The sequence below is a fragment of the Melospiza georgiana genome, chromosome 3 (genome assembly GCF_028018845.1).
Source record: "Melospiza georgiana isolate bMelGeo1 chromosome 3, bMelGeo1.pri, whole genome shotgun sequence".
Lineage (NCBI taxonomy): Eukaryota > Metazoa > Chordata > Aves > Passeriformes > Passerellidae > Melospiza > Melospiza georgiana.
Window position 1 is genome coordinate 92,358,130 of NC_080432.1, and position 19,941 is coordinate 92,378,070.

At 37.2% G+C, this 19,941-nt stretch overlaps 1 protein-coding gene across 3 annotated transcripts in view; it reads right to left on the bottom strand.

The window, feature by feature from the left end:
• ASAP2 (ArfGAP with SH3 domain, ankyrin repeat and PH domain 2) overlaps positions 1-19,941 on the bottom strand; it is an 84,344-nt gene that overhangs the window by 39,684 nt on the left and 24,719 nt on the right. For all 3 annotated transcript variants that reach the window (XM_058020169.1, XM_058020168.1, XM_058020167.1), the window contains exons 4-6: positions 12,805-12,879; positions 11,227-11,276; positions 1,481-1,610 (exon numbers count right to left, since the gene is read on the bottom strand). In XM_058020169.1, coding sequence (XP_057876152.1) covers positions 1,481-1,610; positions 11,227-11,276; positions 12,805-12,879 — 255 coding nt within the window. The remainder of the gene's footprint in view (positions 1-1,480; positions 1,611-11,226; positions 11,277-12,804; positions 12,880-19,941) is intronic.

The following is a 19,941-nucleotide window of genomic DNA, read 5'->3' on the forward strand; positions in this document are numbered from 1 at the left end:
ATTGATCAAATATCATAGTACTTAACTGTCCATTAAAAGACAATAAATTTTAACCCCAACTTAGCCAGTGACCTCCAAGCGAAGGAGTGAATGTCTTCTTAATGATGCTCTAATGCATCTGGGTTTCTGCTTCTCACCATACACCCTAAATGTTTTAAATCAGCTCAAGTACAGCAGCCTTTAAGTGCCAGCTTTCAATATTGCAGCTTCTTATGCTGGTTCAGGTGAACAAATGATGAGCCTAAACGTAGTCATGTGCACTGGATAGTATTTCGTTACAATAATCACCTCTCCAGCTGTCTGTTAATTTAAAATGGATCTCTAAGCATTTGGTATTCAGTTCACTTTCATAATTTATATAGAACTAGTCTGTACTTATGATAAAACTTCAATATGTCACCCTTCTGACTTACTATCAAAACAAAGTCAAAGTTCTCTTTCACAACTATTCAGAGGTAACCGAGTATAAACTTATTTTCCTCAAAATCAGAAGAAATGCAGGATACACTTCAGATGTTCCACATTTAAGGTAATTTAATCTAAATTCACAAACTTCACCCTTCATTATCACTACACCTGACTAAAATGAACTCTTCCTTTATTGTGACACAGCAAGAGAGAAGCATGTGTTCCTAGTTGTTTCTTAGGAAAGATATAGAATGGGCAATTAGCTGACAACATCCATATGTGTATTTGTTACTCAAATCCCTTAATCAGTTTTGAACATTTTAGTCTGATTCTGTATAGGAATGTGAAGCTTTTCTCTTATGTATGAGGGCATATAGTTACTAAAAGTAGTATCCAGGAAAATTGCAGTTATACTATGCTGGCATATGAGTCAAATTAGCTATCATCATCACAGGAAAGGCAGTAGAAACACTCATGGTGTATTTTTGGGCTAATGCGTACTAAAAAAGAACACAGCAACTTGAATTCCCAACCACAGAACCAGACATATCCTTAAATGATTCAAACCAAAAATATTCACATCAGATTTAACATACTGCAAAATCACAGAGATTTTGAAGTAGAAACATTCTGAAACAACTTGAAAGACAATAAGATTCCATCCCTAGCACTTTTTTCCTGTACCAACCCAGCAGTGTGCTAGACTAGAGTCTCTCCTCCTAAAAACGCAACAGCTGTCAGGACAGGGAACAATTCAGAGAATGAGCAAGGGCTTAAAATATCTTACAGCGAAGTAGAGGTGTAAAGACTGATTTATTATAATCTCTTAGTGTTTTATTTGCATTAATTTAGCTGTTTAGTGAAATTAGAAAATATCTAAATTTCCTGCAAAGTTTGCCCATCAGGATAATTAAAAAAATGTTTTTTCACAAACGGAGTCAACAAATAACTTGGCATTTCCCTTTAATATCACAGCTACTCTTAAACAATTGCAGTTTTCAAAAATTTCCTACAAACAGCACAATAATAATATTAATGATAATGATAATAATAATTTCACACTGAATCTTACCTCACACATCTGTAACTGGAAGAACCTTCTTTCTTTCTCCATCTCTTCTGCAATTTCAGCTCCACTTATTTCTGTACGAATCATTCCATGAAGCTTAGCATGCTCTTTTTTCTCCTTCTCTATTTTTGTACTATAAGGCAAAAAGAATCAGCCAGTGAAGTGAGAAATCCAAAGCCTCTCAGGAAATCAGATTATTCACAAAGTCTACTGATGGATTCAGAGCCAAACTACTGTAGCTTTGCATATGACTTACTTCCAGATGACATTTCGCTTGAAATTTGACAATGACTAAAGATCAGCAATGACATACAGTAGCTGAAATCTAATTAATCATCTGTTAAAGTAATGTTCTGTCAAATATTCCAAAAGACAGTCAACGAGAAGTACATACTAAGTTCCTGCTCCAAAGAAAGAAAATACAGGAAAAAATAATGAGTTTTAATTGAAAACATAGGGGGATGTTTAATCCCAACAGAGCAAACACTGGTTAACAAAGTTCAGTTATGTCACCAGATTTATTGAGTCTTGCCTGTCATCAAGTCATCTTCTATATATACAGGGTTTCCAAAGCCAAAATCACAGTTGCTGTCTCTACTTGCTGCTGAGCCAGCTGGCACTGGGAATGCCGACCAGCCGGCTGTGTTGCCGACTTCAAAGTCTGCTAGACCAGCTGTCCTAATTCCCTAAAAGTTTCCATGAACATTTTCCAAGAGCTCTGAATAAAACAGGTTCTCCTGCAGAATATAAATGAATAACTAATGCCTGGTCTATTCCCATAAACTCACTTCTGCATTTGTTAAAGCTATTCTCCATATTGCTCCTAAATGCAGTAAGATAATTTGACAACCCAGTTAGATAAGTCTAACATAAATACATATATATATTAAGGAAAGAAGATACATGAGGGTGTTTACTTTTTGAAGACTTTTAGTTTGCCACTCATATCGTTTAGAACCTCAAATTCTGAAAAGAGCTTCCTGAGGAAATGCTATACTGTTTTTGAACAAGGAATACAGGAAGGAGATCAGAGGAACAAATAACACAGACAACTGTCCTACCTCCTCTTGGGTAGTCAAGTGTCTCTTAGCTATCTCTCTGAAAAGGTGACATGTCTCAAGTACTCTCTTAACCTGATGTTAACATTACCCAAACAGCTTATGGGAAAATGTCTAGAAGGACTTCCAGACAACAAAATATTCTGTACTTACACTTCTCATAAATGAGGAACTGCCTCCTATTACACCTCAAGCAGTAAGGGAAAACAAGAATTAATTCCATGAATCCTTCCCTTCAGCATTGCCACTGGGAAGCATTTTGAGCAGCAATTCAAGAAGCCCCACTGTGCTCTCAGCACAGGCAGGCACAGCAGAGGCAGCCCTGTGCAGTACTGCAGCAGCCAGCACATCCAGCCAGCACTGTGCTCCTCCTCAGCCCATCACATCCCGCCAGAAGCAGACGTTTGGAAGGAAGATCCTCTCCTTTGAAATAAATGTTCTGAAAACCTCCAGTTGCCTGAATTAAAACTCAGTTCCAGAATGTTCTGCTTTCATGAAGAATAAGTACTCACTCTTATCCAATTACTACCAGTTATGCTATTTTGAAGGTGCTACAGAAAACAGGAGTCCAGATACAAGAATTAAGCAGACAATCCTGAACAAGAAAGATAAACCACTAGAAAAAGGATTCACAGAAAATCATCAATATGCAGCTCATTTCTAGCACACACTGTAGAAGAGTTTACATTACATCATATTTGATAGTTCTAAAACAGTCAACCTCAGAGGAAAGATCCAGGATGTTTCTGTTCTCTCAATTTCCAAATTAACCTAACAGTTCTTGAGGCCAGAGAACTCACTAACACGTGACCAGGTGTGAGAAGGCTAATAACTACCAATTACCATTGTATAGTATTTTCATTTTTTACAGAGAACAATACTCAAGCATAAGATAATGAAACCAAGTCCAAAATCTTAGGAGTTTATTAGCATGCCATAAAGTATCTCTCAATGCTAGTTAAACCAAAAGACAGCTAACACTGCCAAACAGTCAAACATTATGCACAATACCACAGCATACATTATACTCCTCTAAAAGAAAGTTAGATTTTAGTGAAAGAGTGCTTTCTGCTCTTTAAAGGATAAATCATACTCCACAGGCAAAACAATAGTTAAATTAAGATGAAAATATACTGACCTCTATCAAGCAATTCAGACAAAGATACCCTTGAAACCCTTTGGTGGAGCTTCAGGCTACCTGTTTTCAAAAACTCAAAAAGATACTTTACCAAAAACTCCAAATCACCTCTCAGTGACAAGTATCAGAGATACATGCCTCGTGCATTTCACATTTACTTTATTTTACTTTTAATAACTAACTACATCTTCATCTTTGTAATTCAGAATTAACCCTGTTGTTTTGCCACAATTATAGGCTACCTCCTGTCTGACTGACACTACAGGACACTTTGTTTCTAGGGAAACAAAGAAATCCCTCACAGCCCTTCTTCACGCAAATCTTCTGAGTGCTAAAAGCTGGCTGAGTGTCCTATCCAAATGCAAGGATCAACTCAGCTTCAAGTGTCAGTCTATTGTGACATTAACCAAATCCTTTTGGCAAAGATACTCCTGTAAGACTACACTGTGAGATTTCCAAATGTTGCAGGGTATTAAGGTTTTCCAGGCAGATCAATTAACCTAAATTTTTAAGACAATTGTGAAAACTCTAAAAAATACCCTAGAAGCAATAAGAAAGCAGCAAATGTTTTGTAATGCTGCTATTCTTGGAGCTCATGCAGCACATATCTCATATATACACTTTGCTGACTAAGATTCAAATGTGAGCACACGTCAGTCCATTTACAAGACAGCTGCACAAAACTAATATACAGTGAGGTCAGATGTGTGTAACAGACAAGCAAAGCTGAAATACAGGATGAAGAATTACAACAGTAAAGTCAAAGAGATACAAAGTGAATGGTCTCACCCATTCATTTTCCAATATAAGACTATTTTTACCACTTCAATTTGAAAAGAAACCATCTTTCAATATAAATTACAATTTTCATTTCAAATAAATCAATTTTGTCATACAGCTTGTGGTATAAATAAGCACCAAAAACTTGTATTTATTTTCTGTCAGTCAGTAAGGGTAAAAACATTAGAGCACCCTGTGTACATGCAGCAGTAGTGAACTGGCTGGGTGGGAAGCAACTCTGTCATTCTTCCTCTCCTCGTCCATACAGCAGTCAGCCAGGCTGAGTATGGGCACATACATGAGAAGGTGCAGAGACTGAGAATAGCACCTGGAAGGAACACACTTTAATTGGTAGCCCTCTGGAAAAAGTAGTGCTTCTGAAGGCTATTTTGTTTGACAAAATAATATTAGACATTTTCATTTCAAATATCCTTTCTTTGTCTAGTCTTCCTTTTCAGTCTGACTCTCCAGGCTTGGGCCCTCCAGCTTTTTGGTGAAAGAGCCTCCATTTCATTTCACCCTACTGTCTGTCAATGCTCACAGTAAAGTATGTCTCTCCTAACACTCAAGTCCTCAATGAAGAAGTCATCTTTTCCTTTTGGAAATGCTTGAAAGGTTTTCCCTTCCATACATGCTGCTCTGAATGATAAAGGGGAAGAGGACAGAAGAAGCAAAATGTGCTAGGATATTTTCATCATTTCACCCATAACATCTGCAGATTCATTCAAAGACTTTTCCCATTTAATTCATAGGTAATCTATTTCAAAATAAAAATACTTAATATGAAATCTTAGACTTGAAACAGTATAGTACCAGTGGTTACCTGCACTTCAGAAATGCCTTTGACACTTTAAGCCTTTCCCACAGGATTCTCCTGGAGAAACTGGCTGCTCGTGGCTTGAACAGGCACACTCTTCACTGGGCAAAAAAAATTCCTGGAGAGCCAGGCCTGGAGGATGATGGTGAATGGAGTTACTCCAGCTGGTGACTGGACACTAGCAATATTCCCCAGGCTTGGTGCTGGGGCCAGTCCTGATTAGCATCTCTATGAATCACCTGGAAAAGGGGACTGAGTGCATTCCAAGTAAGCCTTCAGATGACACTAAGCTGGGGGGATATGTGGATCTGCTGGAGGGTAGGAAGACTCTGCTGAGGGATCTGGACAGGCTGGATCGATTGGGAAAGGCCAGAGGTATGAAGTTCAATATGGCCAAATGCCAGGTCTCACACCTGGATCACAACAACCCCAAGCAGCGCTACAGGCTGGGAACAGAGTGGCTGGAAAGCTGCCTGTCAGAAAAGAGCCTGGAGTTCTGGTCAGAAGCCAGCTGGGCACAAGCCAGCATGTGCCCAGCTGGCCAAGGAGGCCAATGGCATTCTGGCCTGTATCAGTAATAGAGTGGCTAACAGGACCAGGGCAGTGATGATCCCCCTGCACTCTGCACCAGTGAGTCCACACCTCACCACAGAAGTGCTGTGTCCAGTTCTGGGCCCCTCAAAAATGCTGAGGTGCTGGAGCAAGTCCAGAGAAGAGCAACAGAGCTGGTGAAGGGTCTGGAGCACAAGTCTGATGAGGGAGCTGGGATTCTTTAGGCTGTTGAAAATGAGGTTTGAGGGGACCCTCTTTACACCTACCTGAAAGGAGGTTTTAACAGTGGAATTTCAGTTTCCTCTCACAGGTAACAAGCAATAGCACAAAAAGAAACCACCTCAAGTTACACCAGGGGAAGTTTTTATTGGATATTAGGAAAAAAATTCTTCTGGAAAGGGTTGCCAAACATTGGAACAGGCTGCCCAAGGGAGTGGTTGAGCCGCTATCCCTGAAGGTATTTAGATGTGTAGATGTAACACTTAGGGACATGCTTTAGATGTGGACTTAGATTTATGGTTGAACTTGATCATCTTAAAGGTATTTTCAAGCTTAAATCATTGTATTATTCAATTCTATGATTTTATATTTAAGCAACCTTGTTTAGCACTTTCACTCTATATCACTACTTACAAGCTGTGACCTCCACCTTGTCTTATGTACTTGCATTAAAAGGAAACATGGCAGAAATACCTAGGAGCTATGAATATCAACGGTCTTCTGTGCCAAGTTAGAGCTCTGAAGAAGTAAATTGAGAAATGCTTGCAGAATTTTCAGAGAAATTTGTTTTATATTGTGCAAAACATGAGTTTACTAAACTGGAAATAGCATCACTTAAATAGTTGTGCAGACATCTTAACAGATTACTTTATTTGACTTCGCTCATTTTTCCATTGACTTCAAAAAGTTCAGAAACAAATCAATGATAGTTATTTCTAGATATGAACACTTGCATTTCTTCACAGTAATGTATTGTTAATGCCTGGATCTTAAAATGCCATAAGCACATTCAAACAACTTGTTCTCTTCACTCAGTTGTGCAAGAGACCTCATGCCCAGTTTTTAAAAGGAGAATGGCAAAGGAGAGGTAATCAGCCTTCCCAGAAACAGCTCATTAGTCTCCATTAAACCTTTACATTTCGTAGCATGAGCACAACACTAGTTAAAGAAGACTTCTGAAGATAATAGGCATTTACAGGCCCCAAAATAAGACATTTCTATTTTAAAAATTAACATTTTCTTCTTTTCAAGAAAATCAGGTTGATATCCAGAATACAGACATATTCAGCAAAAAAAAAAAAATATTGTGAATAATATGCTTCAGTAAGTTTACCCTTCTATTTCCTGTGTAAAATTGACACATAGTCTTTACCTCAGAATGTACCACAACAGGACCGATCAAACTGAAGCGTGTGGGTGATATCTGGCTCAGCGCCTCGCTCAGTGCGATCTGTCTGCTGGGAGAATGAGCAGTTTTTCTGACATGTGTACTCCTTCCCCATATGGTCCCTGGGCACGCCTGCCATTAGTGTTTGAGTACACAGGGGAAAGCAACTGCCTCGGAACAAGAGGAGCCCAGTCTGACACAGCTCTCCCAAAGGACACAGAGCAGTCCTGCTGCGCTGCTCTGGTGGCCGGCAGCATCTCCCAGCTCTTGTGTGGGAAACAACAACTGCAACTGAGGTTCCACCAGAAATGCGCTGCTTTAAGGCTTTAAAAGCATTTTAAAATCTTCATGGCTCCAACTGAGTCATGTTAATGATTGCTGGAATAATAATGTGAGAAAATATAAATTATTCATGAATGCCACCTCAGGATAGTCCCAATTTTTGACTGAAGTAGGTTTGTATGAAGCTATAGGTTGCTTGCTCCTCATACTACCTTACTCAAGAGCAGCCCTAGGGTACAGAGAAATAGGGCTCCAGCTTCCCTCCATTACTTCAGCCAAGGCGATCCTGAGGAAAATAGCCTGAGAAGTTAGGTGGCTACAGGGCAAAGGAGGTGCATTAGTAATCAACAATGATGGATGGTGATCCAAGATCATCAGAATGGATCTTAAACATCTCTCTCCCAAACAAGAACTAGATACATAGGAATTTTTAAGCACACCTAATTACATGGAGAGGTTGAATCTCAAAAATTGTTACGGGAATAAAATAAAGCAGATGCTATTTTTAAATTAACTTTCTTTCTCTTCAAATATGTCACACTTGGGTATACTTGTACCCAAAAGGTTATCACAAAGGTGCAAGGAAGAGAGATGAGATAGTGTGATAAACAAGCTCAAAGGCAGCAATCAATATGAAAACTGTCACTTCTAAACAGACTACAAAAATACCACTTCATTATCTGGCACGTAGCTTCACAGGTCTGAACTTGTGACTAGGAAATGCAGATGAACAATATGATGTTAAGCATATGATACAGAGGCATGTGCAGAAAAAGAGCAGCCTAGCAGCCTTGAATAGTTTGTTAACCAAAATGGAAAAGGAAAGAAAAAAAAAAGGAGGGGAAGAATTTTCAAAAGAGCTATTCACGTGTTAGAAGAAATATCACTGGAAAAGACAGCTCACTAAGCACACACCTAGAATTGGTTTTAGGCACAATCCAAACAAGGAGTTATCTAAAGTAACAGATTGAAGAGGGCTGAGCAAACCTCTGGCTGGCTATCAGCACCTACATCTACCACGCAGCTCTGGCAACACAAGCTGTAGGTGAGACTGAGGTTACCTCTCCTGCTTCCTTTGTCCTTTTTATTAAAGCAGAGAGCATGAAGATACCACAACAAAACCCCCAAAAATTTCAATTAAGACTTCTTGAGGTGATTCTGCATATACCCACTGCTACAGACAATCAAAACACGCAGCTATAAGGAAGTCTAGATCCATTCAGGATGGCCACAGAATGAAAAAAGTTATTTTCTTAACAAACCTCAGCAGCATGTATAATAGCCACCCAGAGAAACCTCACTGTTTTTCTATGTAAAAAAATTAGTATGAGAAAAAAGATGACCTGAACAAATTCAAGCTCAAATTAATATTTTCATCCTAAGTTGAAAATCACATCATTAAAATTCCCATCTCTAGTTTTTAAAGACAAATGCTCCATAATGACAGGTTGTAACATCTCAATTTATCTGGGAACTGATCTTATGTACAAGAGGTCTGACAAATCCCACAGTCCTACGGGCAGGGGTCTCAGGGAAGTTCCAGGACTGACTTTAACTCAACAAAATCATGGAAAACTGGTCTGCTCCTTGGTATAAGCAACATAGCTTGCACTGAAAAACAATACTCTCCGACTGCCAACTTAATGCCATGAAAAGTAATTTTCACTGTTGTAGAACAGCTTACCAAAAAAAACCCAAAAGCAGCCCATTATTTGAAAGAATTGACACAGAATTCCCAGGCTCTCTATCCTAAGCCTCAAGCTGATGATCCTTTGGTCTATATCAAAGTCAAGGAGTCCAACAGACTGGACTAAGAGCTTAAAACTTCAAAATATTGATGTGGAGCTTTCATGTAACCACTTTAAAAAATGCAGCACTCAGTAATTGTACCAGTCCACCACTTAGAAATACCACAAAAATGGTTCATGGATCTGAAAAAAATTTCTGATAAATGTGTGCTACCTTCAACTTCTGCATGTTGAATAACCTGACATGTAAATGGCTTAGAAAAGCGCATTGTCAATTAGGTCTGCTTCATTTGTTAAAAAATCTTGGAGAAAGTAGAGGTAACTGCAACTGGAAAAAGGAAACCCATTTCAGATCAAAACCCAAGTGTCTTACTTGAAAGGGAAAAAGGAAACCCATTTCAGATCAAAACTCAAGTGTCTTACTTGAAAGCAAAGCCATAAAAAAGGTTTTCTAAAGGATTGCCAGTTGAAAGAAAAAGAAAAAATCTCATTATATCACACAAGCAGCAATGGATTCAATGCCACAGACAGAAAACACACTGTCAGCATCACATTTTCAGATCCTGAATGACACAGTACACAAAATAACATTTCCAACATGTCCCTAACCTCAAATGAAAATCCCCAAATATACAAATGCATTTTCTCAGGGGACTTCTTACTTCGCAATTACTTAATAAATTAAATAACAACTGAAAATATTTCTGGTATATCTGACTCTGAAATGCCAGCTCTGAACAAACTGATGATCAAGCACAAATCCTTACATCACTTCAACACACTCATCCTAGTGAATATTAGATCAGAAATCCTAAAAGCACTAGAGGTCTTGGTCCAGTAGTAACATTGCTCTTGGTGTATGTCCCAGCAGTGCACAAATTTATTTTAAATTTGGCACATAAACTTTGTGGGTTGTCAGTATGAATACTCACACACAAGTAAACAAGTTTTCAAATCCAGCAATCAAGCAGTGCTAGACAACAGCAGACTAAATTATAGGATTATTCTTTAAGGCACATCCTCAGAGATCAACTACTGCCATAGGCAATGATTAGAAATCTTAATTATGTCAATAGTCAATAACTGGAATGGCACCAAATGAGACTGCTCACAGGTGTCAGGAACATAAAACACTGGAGCCAACACAATCTTCTGTGGATTTGGTATCAGACCAGAGGTTTATCTCAGTATTTCAGAATGTCCTTTTATGAAAATCCACCTATAGCGAGGCAGTTTCAAAAACCAAAAGCCACACAGGTCTTCCTCACAATTTGATCCTAGAAAGCAATAACTAGACCATTCTCATTGTTATTCACGAAAGGAATAAGGAAATTAATACATAAATGGTGCTGGATTTTCAGCCAGTCTAGTTGGCTGTGGATCTGCAAGTTATTTATGTTAAATAGTGTCATCATACATGACTCTTCTGGACCTGTATCATCAGAGATGGTCTGATGCAAAGCAGCATTATTTCAGAAGAACAAAGACACTGGACGTGTGACACAAAACTGATAGTCAGTCTAGGAAATACTGTAATGTGGAATAAAACTCACTACAAAAATTCTTCTTCAGAGACTGTCAGCTGTACTGATACAATTCACCTGGCCAACCCTGGAAACAGCTGTCTCTGATGCAGGACACTGAACCACTTCAGATTTACTAGGAACCAGAATAAATTGTGTTTGATGTTAAGTGTTGAGCTTTGTTGACTCATTCAATTTATTTAGCTAGATATAAAATTCCAGTTTTTATAAACTTATTTTATAGCTGTTTGTTTAAACAGTGTATCTGTTAACTTCAAACAAGTGGCTTATGCTAAGTAGGGTTAGATCCACAACATAAGACACAACTCACAAGCCTCAGATAGGTGTACATCCACTTCTAATACATGCTGCCCCTGCTGACAACATTCAACCTCAGCATTACAGATAAGCTCTACAGATTTCAGTTACATTTCCCTCTTAAATAAAAGTTAAAAAATACATACACTTTTGTTTCATAGTCCTTCCAAGCTTTATCAAAGGGTTTTTTCAGGTCCTGTCAAGAAAAGAGAAAAAATAACAGCCAGCTATTGACATGAAAAACACTGTGGCTCTAACAATGAAGACACACCTTGGCCCCTTGCAGTGCCCACTAGAATGAGGGACTTCACTCTCTCTTCTAAGGGTTGTGCAATCTTGCACAAAGGAAAACTAATCTTGTAAAGAGAATTAATACACCCATGTTTTTTAAAGCATCTGTAGGGTGCTGTTTACTATGATTTTCACAGCTCCATTTTACTCCTTAAAAGGTATAACAACACGTTATCCCAAGACCACACTATGCAATTAAACAAAGTAACTGCTTTCTCATCATTCAATCTCTGCCTGTACTGGAAAAAAGTCCCTGTCCCCAGGCTGTAGTATAGCCTTGGCTAAGAACTTGATTCATCACACTAAAGTTTAAAAAACTCAAATTTCCAGACTTAATGGGAACAGTATAGACCTTATGGCTCAACATAGCTAATTCTGTGAGAATTCTGAATTACTTACATTCCAAATTCCTTTATCATCTTTCCTCTAAATAAGGTAATTTGGATAAAATGATCTTAACAAGTTGTAAAGTTATTTCACTGATGTCTAAAAATGCAAGAGCTGAAATTTTGATGAAGTTCAAGAGAACAGACAACTACAACTGTCAGACACTGGAAAAATCTTTGCAACTACAGATTACAAACTAATTCTTACATTGTAATTAATTATTGAGACAATTATTAAATTAACTGAAGCAGCATTTGATTATATTCTCAAGGCAGTGGGGAAACGTATTGTAATAAATGTATTTATTCTGACATAGAGAAAAATATGAGTGAAATGTGGTAAGGAAACAACACAAAAATAATGTCTATCTTATTTAATAATCTAGTTATGCTCCAGTAATTTACAGCAACCATTTTTAGTCTATGTACATATTTTTCTCCTTCCTTCCATGTCCTAGAACAATAGCTGCCAGTCACTTCCTGTTTGCTCACTGAACAAAGCAAAAGCCAAGTAAGTTTGCTCGCCATAGGCTCTGAAATTTATCATAAACATATCATCATTTGAGTCTTAAGTTGCTGTTATTTCAAAATAGGAAATGTCCTTGGGCCATAAACAAATAGATTTCAGCTTCTTTTAAAAAATCCTATGCTCATACAGTCTAATGTGTGCTTCTTAATAGTTCCAGGTAAGTTTAGAATGCTAAAAATCCTTAAATATATAGTACTACCCTTAGCCCAACTAAGTAAATATCTGAATCTTACACCTCTTTCTCTGCTTATCTCCTGCATCTCAGGCCTGCTTTTAAAGCTTCTCAAATGCTGTTTTGTATACACACTCAAGAACATGAGGTATGTGAATCCACAAACAGAAAGGATGACTTGATTCACAAAAAACCCAAAAACAAACAAAACACAAAAAGTCTTGTTTACTGAGCTAATATATGACTTGAGTATCCTACACCTTCCAACACATAAGATTAATACACTTGTTAAATGTATCTACTGTACCAACAACAATCCTATATATTAACAGGAGGAAAGACATACCCCTTTCACTCCTTTCAGGTCTCCCTTCAGCAAACTGTCCAATGGAAAAGTGATTATGTTGTTCATATTCTGAATCTGTAACAAGAAAATTACACCAAATCAGTTAATATATTTAGACACAGAACGTAAACTGTCTTAATACACACATTTCAGAAAGTTTCACAAGGAAATCTTACATATTATTTTCCTGTTCCTGCCTTATGGAGATGTTTATTAGCACAGGCAGTAACCAAAGATGAAAACAACACAAGTTAATAAAACTGACTCTGGAAACACTATAACCCAAACCAGCAGGAAACCTCCAGAATTACTGCTGATTATAAATACCTCACCCAACAGTGACTGCAAAATAAGAACACTAATTTTTACATTGCCTTATTTCCCCATTTAAATTCTATGAACAGAAGCATACAATTTTTTAGCACAGATAATTTTAAGTTCATGAGCATATTTTACATTAACCTTGTTTACTTTCTAGCTTCCTCAGACCTATTCCATAAAGCACATCTGCTACTCTCCCAATACATGGCATCTTACTCTGACAGAAGTTATAAAGACAAAGAATGCTGGCCTGTAAAACAGCCACCATTCCAATATTTTCCATTTGTTTTTAAAAAGCAATACATCTGCCTTATTTATCTCATGCAAACTTTGAAAATAGTATTTTAATGAGGGCTTCAGTATGCAAGTAATTAAAGAGAAAATAAGTACTTCAAGAAGATAAAAATTATTTCAAATTAAGACAGTGGTAAAATAATAGTGATTTTGTTAAATATCTCTATGATAATATTTAAGAAGTAAAAAGAACAAAGAAAGACTGTAGGAATAAGACAGCTAGGAAAAGATTGCATATCAACTCCTTTATGATTCAGGGAAAACATTCAAGGTATGGACCATAATATCTAGGCAGAGAGTTTAAACTGCAACTATTCAAAAGAATTGGTTGCTCTGAGGAGCAAAACCCAAAATACTTTTGAATAAAACAAAGAGAAAAAAAACCAGAATAACTTTTGCAGCAGTTCAGTGAAAGTTGCCCTTGGATGAGTTACATCTTTTTTGATATTTTATGGTGTTCTTTTAAAATGTGATTTTTTTTCAAGAAGCTCTGAAATCCCTACATGAAGATGGATTTCAAATATTCCAATTACAGAAAAAAACTTTGTATCAAAACAAATGCTTTATTTCTTCAGGAATAATGTCAGGGACTTCAGTGTAACCCATCCAGAGATGAAAGAATACTAAAATTTCAAGGAAAAAATAATTCCAATTATGGATGCTTCAGTCTCCCCAGAATTGTAAAATACAAAATATTATCACCCTGTAGTTACCTGGTGGCCTCACTAGAACAGACTCTGTGCTATGTAACAGTTCTTGTTAAAACAAACCAGCAAAGCCCCACTGTCCCTACCCCTCCTCCTCAAAGAAACTACCTTACTACATTTGCTTGAAATTTCAGCCACTAAAGTGAACTTTCATCAGCTGTAAAGGTTACACAGATTGTCTCTGCATGGAAAAGCTAAAGAAATACAGAAAATCTGGTCTTTCAAACTCTTTAACACAAATCATATTTCCCCTCCTCCATCCTACTTTTTCTCCTCCCCAACAAGTTGCAGGACCCAACCACAGCCCTTCAGAATCAACAAGTTATATCTCAGCTCTGTATTTGGGTTGGTTTTTTAAGTACTTCCTGTAAAAATGGAATGAGCAACATGTACACATGCTTAGCTGGCACTGCTGGAAACCATCCACTTCCTAAGTCCTCAGCAGTACTACCACATGCATATACCAGGACAACCATTCCCAAAGGTCATAAAATTACATGTCACAGATACAGGGGGAAAGTGCAAAGGTTTAAACTTCACAACACCTACATAAAAAAAAACACCCAAAACTTCTAGAAGCTGCAAGTGCACATCCAGAATAGTTATGTGGAAAAGAGAAGAGGTCCCTTTCAAGATATCTTTCCATGCAAAGTTTTCTATTTTGTTAATCTATTTTATGAGTATGATGTAGTCAAATGTCTAACTTAAGGATCAATACTTTCATAGCCTCTATCTAACTACTCTTCAAATTCAGTAGACAGGAATAAACAATAAAGCATTTCTCAACAGTAGACTCAACTGATTTTTCTTTAAGTCATAAAAAAATAAACCATCTGAAGTATTATCCCAAACATACTCATGAGTAATCAATCAGACTCCAAAATAGTTATGGATATTTGCTAGAATTTCACACCATGAGGCCTGGAGTCCAAAGCAACTTACAAAAAACCCCCAAAACAAGAGAAAAACTTTCTTTGTAAAAGTTTAGAGACTGTTTGCCTATTCAAATTAATTCCTTCTGTGTGCTATCACCTGTACATAACCATCAGTCTATTGTATTCCCTATGCTCCTATTCTATTTGTAACAAAAGTAAACATACATAATGCATGAACTTGTCATTATTAACCCAGTTAGATGAATCACATTCCCTCATATTTATAAGTCAGCAAGCAGTACACAGATGAAAGATCTTACATGTTTTTCTCTTCTTTATTGAGAAGCATAAGCTGAACTATCTAAAAATATAGACCCATTTTTGGCATACAGAAGTACTAATATGTGCAGCTCCTACTCTGTGTGCAGAGTACAAGGAGCTAGAACATATGCAATGGACTCTACATTTTGACTACTTTATGTTTTAAAATATGCTTTAAAAACTACAAAGGTGCAAGAAAGCTTCACAGAAATTAATGTCATCCTGTCTCAGAGGAACACTAGCACATTGCACATGCTTAAAAAACAAAGAAAGGAAAAAAATAGTTGACCTCGTTTCCACTTCCAACTTTGCTGCTTTGGCACTTGCAGTTTTCCTCTGACAGTTTCCAACAAGATGACAGTGTAAAAAATTAAAACTTCCTAAGTTGGAGAAGGCTTAGAGAAGACAAAATGGCAGGGGAGAGAACATATAAACAAAACACATAGCTGCCAGAAGTGCTGGTAGAGGCAACAAGCAAGCCAGCACTTCTAACGGGGAAAGATGTTCAAGTGGTTTAAGATCCTATGGTTAAACATTTCAATTCACTGTTTGCCAGCCCTCCTGATTACTTTAATGTAAGCTCTTTTCCATGAGAGCTTTGTATACTGGTGCCCACAGTACTTCTGTAGATTTTGTCTGCTAAATCCAAGCAAAAATGAAAAAAAAAGCCTTTTCAGTATACTTCAGAAGTTAAATACTTTTCTTAACATGCAGAACATAAAACTTTTTCAGTTTAAACTAAAATTCAGGCAGCTGAGCAGTATGATATGTCTTCTATTGCCATTACTAAACCTTGATGCAGTCCCTGTACTTAGCTGTGGGCTTCTCAACCATCAGTGAGCTTGTGTGTGTGCAGGTGATGGCAGTACTGTCCGCTGACAAATCATTAGTTATTTTCTATTTTTTAAGGTAAGGCTATTGGATTTAATAGCTTCCAATAATTTTCCTAGTGACATGAGCTTCAGCAGGACAAGGCCAATGAACACAGCAGGGAGAAAGTGGAAATCAGAGCATCCACAGATGCTCTGACGAGCATGGTATACAGATGAGACATTGTTTGTCTAAACTTTAAGGTTTAGCATCTACCCCCAAGACTTCAGAAAAAAGTGTAACAAAGACTGGTGGCACAAACTGTCACCTTTGCACTGTGCCTTCCCCTCCCACACAAGGACACAGTGCTGCCCTTGCCCTGTCCTCACCCCCTTTCCCCACAGCACAGGTGTGGCTGAGCTGGGACATCAGCCACCACCCATTATGCCACAGGGAAAATGACTCCAGCAGAACAGCTGAGCACCACTAAGGGTCCACAAGGAGCTGCCTACAAAAATGCCTTCACACAAGATACCAAGTGTTGCCACCATGGACTCCTCAGAATTAGCCCCAACATGCAAACTACAAACTGGGAACTTCTCTATTAGGAAGTACTTCATGGGAAATCTGAAAAGCATAAAATGAAGAACCACAAAAGAAAAGGAAGGAAGAGGCTTGGGGTTATTCTAACCTTTCTTCCTTACCAGTGGAGAACTCCAGAGTGCACATTTTCTAACCTAGGTTCAAAGCCTAAGTGGTAGGCTTCTATCACTTTCTCTGGGACACTTCACCTAATATTTTCAGAGTGAGATTCCATTTATACACAATTTATTATTTTCCTCCTCCACAATCAGTTATCTGTGAAGTGAACATTCTTTTAAACTTTCTTCATAAACCTACCTATTGAAGGCCTAATCATGTTTTATTACTGTCCTCTGAATTTCCTCCAGTTGGATCAATACCCTTTGGCAAAAAAATAAAGATTTGATTCCAGGTTGAGCTGAACCCATGCTTCTCAGGAGGAATTATTATATCTTGGTTTATATCTCTACAAGCATAAATCAAAGAGTACTCTTTTTTAACTCACACTTTTAGTTTCACCAGTACACTTTAGTCTCCTCAAGTGTACTGGTGAAACACTGAAAGGGCACAACTTAAATCATTAAGTTCCATATATAATACTCCAGTCTCAAACATGTATTCCTGTAGGGTTTTCTCATGGACTTCAGCAAGTCCTTCTAAACAAAAATATGTTTGTGAAGGTTCAGGCACCAAACATTGTGTTTTAACACCTTGGTCTAAACCAAGAAAATTCTGGGCATAAATTTTTCAAGTTCAGTACATAATACAGAAAAGACAATTCCTTCAGTTTTGCTGTTACCTTTTACAGTTAAGCAAATTTTCTTTCCTCTTACATTTAAAAAAGTAAGTAAAGCAAGAGCATATGGTCAGAAAAATACCACTGCTGTTCTTCCATTTTCTGTAACTAAAACTCCAAGGATTATTAATAGAAAATAGAATCTCTTAGTTCCAGCTATCTTCCACAGAGTGGAAATATCAGATCCACTCTTCTCAATGCAGCCTGTTTCATTAGCTTTAAATTTATATAAATGAAAAATAAAGGAAAAAAGTAAATATAACAACAAATACAGAAAATGGTATTTGTTAAGTAGATACTTTATCTTCACAGATCAAACCCCTTTTCAAGGAGTGTTGACAAAAATGCACAACCAGAGTTTATTTCTTCTCAGTGTAGAAAAAATTTAACAGGATTTAAAGGAGAAAATATTTCAAGTGCAAACATAATGCAACAAGCCTTTCCTTGTCCTAACATTTTATTAAGATTCACACCTTTATCCCTTGGCACTACACTTAAGAAGGAATAATAATTGACACTACAAGCAAGTACCACACAGACCTTACCAACCTGGGAGCACTGCCTACTCTAGCGGGTGGCTGCAGTCTATTAGAAATTAGTAACAAGGTTGCCATCAACAGCAATATTGTGCTTGTCACACAACATAGTACCTTATTTCTGAAAATGGCCTCTAGACTTTCAGATCTTTCAGTACCAAAAAGACAAACTGATTGCTCAATCTTCTTAAAAAACAGAAGTTGAAAAAAAAAATTAAGCTGATATCAGAGCTTTGGCAAGAGAAAATAATTGCACAGCATGTATCACAAAGTGATGGAAATAATGCAAACAAGTAGAATGGCTAAAATGAGTGGTTACAAGGATCTTGTACACAGTAAATACAAATTAATTTCTTGAAGATGCATTTATAAATCCCTTCAGAAATGAAGAAAAACTACAAAGGTTGGCATGGGGTTTTTTTTCATTTGATGCACTATTTGAAAGTGCACCCATAAAAGCAGCAGAGCAAACTTATAAAAACCTCAAGACCTAAATTTTAACTTGAATAGTAAGTATACAGGTTTTAGGATTAAAACCAAAAACACTTCAGCTGTTCTTGAAAAACTTTAAAACACTGATGCCTTTGTAAGGCCATAAAAACTTCAAAGTCTTTTGGTAAACTTTAAAAATTATTAGAGAAAACAAGCACCTGAAACTTCAGTTAAAGCAGAGCAACTTTATAACAGTTGCCTCTACCTTACAAAGGACAAGTCTAAGGAAAATCTGTGTGCAGAAGGACTTTATAGAGCTACAGCTCTAAACGCCATCCAGGCCAAGAGCTGACAGAACACATCAGCTTCTAGAAACAAAAGCAAAATATATGACAAAGCAAAACTTGACAGTAGCCCTAAAGCTTTGCCAGTGTTAATAGCTTTGGCATCTGTTCCAGTCTGAACATGTCCTCTCACTTCCTTGCACATTCCCCATCCACTTCAGTTAAAATCTTCTGTGGAAATTCAGCACCCTGTGAAGCCCCAGAGAACGGTCTATTTAAAAAGGACCTTTCTGAATGTTTTTTCAGCAGTAGCAGGTTGCATGGCCCCAGCTACATTTTTCATGAAAATATTTACAACCAAAACATGTGGAGTGCTACAAGGAAACCCCAAAGGAGAGGCCTGTTTTTAATACTATTATGTTGAAAGCATTCAGAGTTGGATATATCACCTCATTTTAAGAATGCACATATGGCTATGACTTTAACAAAATACACCCCAAATTATTTCCAATTCCTATACAGAAACTTTTATACTGGTCAATACCCTTTTAACCTTCTAGAAACTAGACCTCAAACACTGAATTTATTAACAGATTTTCAAAGTGATCAGTTACTAAAAATTTTTTCTAGTGGCATTAACTTCTAATAGGCAAAGCTATATAAGGCTGTAATTTTTCATTATTCTAGATTTCTTTTTCATAAATATGCCATTTACAAGCAATAATGAAGTTCACATCTTTTTTTCATATGTATAAATTTCTGGAGGAAACTATTTTCTCATTGAGACACCAAATTCAAGGACCTTTAGGTCTCCTCTGCTAGTCAAGAAAAAACAAAAAGCTTCAAACCCCAACAATATGAGGCCTAGCAGGAAGGAGCAGAACTTTACAGAGATCTGCTTTTCACCAGACAGTGATAAAGAGAGAAGATGCTTATGCTATTGCAACATTAAAAAAAAGAAATTATATTCATGCCTATGCAAAATTACTCTTCCCTTCAAAAACAGAGAAAATAAGAACCACAAACTGAGGAAAAACTACAGACTTAGCTACTCTCTTATGACATAGCCTCTTCTTATACACACAAACTGAAGCAAAAGGACATGACTGTTACTAAAAAAAAAAAACAGTATACAGCAAAAAGAACTACAAATATTCCTTGGAGAAGACACACAAAACA